Raw genomic sequence first — 2,146 nt, forward strand, 5'->3', positions numbered from 1 at the left:
TGAGCTGATGGGGAGGGGGTGCAGAAAGATCCCAAGGCCATTCTCAGCAAATATTTGAGATGTGCCTGCAGTCACATGTGAGCAATTTTGACAATTGCAGGAGAAGATTAGGATTGACCGTGATTCATTTTGGAGTTAAATGGTCAAGTTACGTGGGGAGACAGCGACATATGGAAACATGACTGGGACTAATAAACCAGACTGTGGATCTGGGGACATGGGATTAAACACCACCATAATAGATTTAAGTTCAATTAAAATTTGAAGTTAATTGCCAGCCTAAAGGCGACCATGAATCCATTGTGGATTGTCGGAAAAACCCATCTGGTTCACTAATGTCCTTTAGGGAAGGAAACTGCCATCCTTACCTGGTCTGGCCTACATGTGACTCCCGACCCACAGCAATGTGGTTGTATCTTAACTGCCCTCTGGGCAATTAGGGATGGATAATAAATGTTAACCTGGCCAGAGACACCCTCATCCTGTGAATGAACAAGAACAAGTTGCCCAGCAGCAATGTGGTTTGACCGAGCTGCAGGGGAATTGTAAGTAGCACAGAACTGCACTCCACAAATGGTGACCAAGTGAGAGGGTTACTTTCGGTGTTGTTTATTTGTTGTATCATGTTGTGTTGCCACCTTCTGAGAAACTGCCTTTATAAATCATCCTGTTCTCTTCTCTTCCCAGAATCAGTGAATCTGCGTTTCACAAAGACCACAAGATCACCGTGATGAGCTACATCATCTCCCTGAAAATGGAGCCCCCTCCATCACTTTCCCACAACCTGTCAGGATCCCCTCTCTCCACCTTAACCCTAAGCCATGTGCTGGTAAGAACTGAACTGAATCAGACTCTAACAGATGGTTAGACTGTGAGTGAGATGCGGAATAAGGGATTTTCAGAGGTGTTCTGTCTTCTCACCCTTGAGTATTCATTTAAAATATCTTCCACAGAAAGTTGACGGGAATATGAGGATGTTAATTAGCTGCTGAATTGTAATGGAGATATTTAAAAGGATTGTCTCAAGAGCAAAGATTGAACAGGTTGTATCTCTACCCACTGGAGTTTAGGAGAATGAAGGTGATCTCATTGAAACATTTCAGATTCTTAAAGGGAACTAACAGCTGAAAGAACTGCGGATGTTGTAAATCAGAGACAAAAACAGAAATTGCTGGAAAAGCTCGGCAGGTCTGGCAGCATCTGTGGAGAGAAATCAGAGTTATATTTTGGGTTGAGTGACACTTCCTCGGAAAAGTCTCAGGAAGGATTACTCGACCTGAAATGTTAACTCTGATTTCTCTCCACAGATGCTGCCAGACCTGCTGAGCTTTCCCAGCAATTCCTGTTTTTGTCTCTGATTCTTAAGGGGCTGAACAAGGTAAATGCTGTGAGGATGTTCCCCTCAGGGTCAAGGACCATAGGCATAATCTCAGAATAAAGGGGCACCAATTTAAAACTGAGATGAGGAGGAATTTCTTCTCTCAGAGGGTTTATGGTCATTGGAATTCCCTGCCACAGGGAGCTGCGGGGACAGAGTCCTAGTGGATATTTAAGGCTGAGACAGAGAAATTTTTGATCAGTTGAGGAATCAAGGGTTACAGGAAAATGGCAAGAAAGTGGATGTGAGGAATTTTGGATCAGCAGTGATCCCATTGAATAGCTGAGCAGTCTCAAGGGACTGAATGGCCTACATCCGTTCCTATTTCTTATGGGTTTAAAGTTTGTTGAGAACACAAGTGGGGCTGGTTGACCCACCTGCTCCTTTGCAGTGATGCTTTTATAAAATTCCTGACACTGGGAGGTTACAGGGACACTGGTCGGATGGGGTTAATTTGTGACTCCTCCACAGGGAGCCTGCAGCAGCAAAGTGAGGCAGTAACTCCCCAGCACGCCCAGCAGTTCTCCAACACGCCCGGGAGTTCCCCAGCATGCCCAGCACGCCCGGGAGTTCCCCAACACACCCGGGAGTTCCCCAGCACGCCCAGCAGTTCCCCAACATGCCCAGGAGTTCCCCAGCGTGCCCAGCAGTTCCCCAGCACACCGTTCCCCAGCACACCCAGCAGTTCTCCAGCGTATCCAGCAGTTCTCCAGCGTACCCAGCAGTTCTCCAGCGTGCCCAGCAGTTCTCCAGCGTGCCCAGCAGTTC

General features: G+C 47.0%; 1 protein-coding gene across 1 annotated transcript in view; it reads left to right on the forward strand.

Moving 5' to 3' along the window:
• The first annotated feature begins 683 nt into the window (after positions 1 to 683).
• LOC125486014 (adhesion G-protein coupled receptor D1-like) overlaps positions 684 to 2,146 on the forward strand; it is a 6,454-nt gene continuing 4,991 nt past the window's right edge. Inside the window, exon 1 of the mRNA XM_048611792.1 lies at positions 684 to 829. Within this exon, the coding sequence (XP_048467749.1) occupies positions 731 to 829 (99 nt within the window). The 5' untranslated portion in view covers positions 684 to 730. The remainder of the gene's footprint in view (positions 830 to 2,146) is intronic.

The sequence above is a fragment of the Rhincodon typus genome, chromosome 24 (genome assembly GCF_021869965.1).
Source record: "Rhincodon typus isolate 14 chromosome 24, sRhiTyp1.1, whole genome shotgun sequence".
Taxonomy (NCBI): Eukaryota; Metazoa; Chordata; class Chondrichthyes; order Orectolobiformes; family Rhincodontidae; genus Rhincodon; species Rhincodon typus.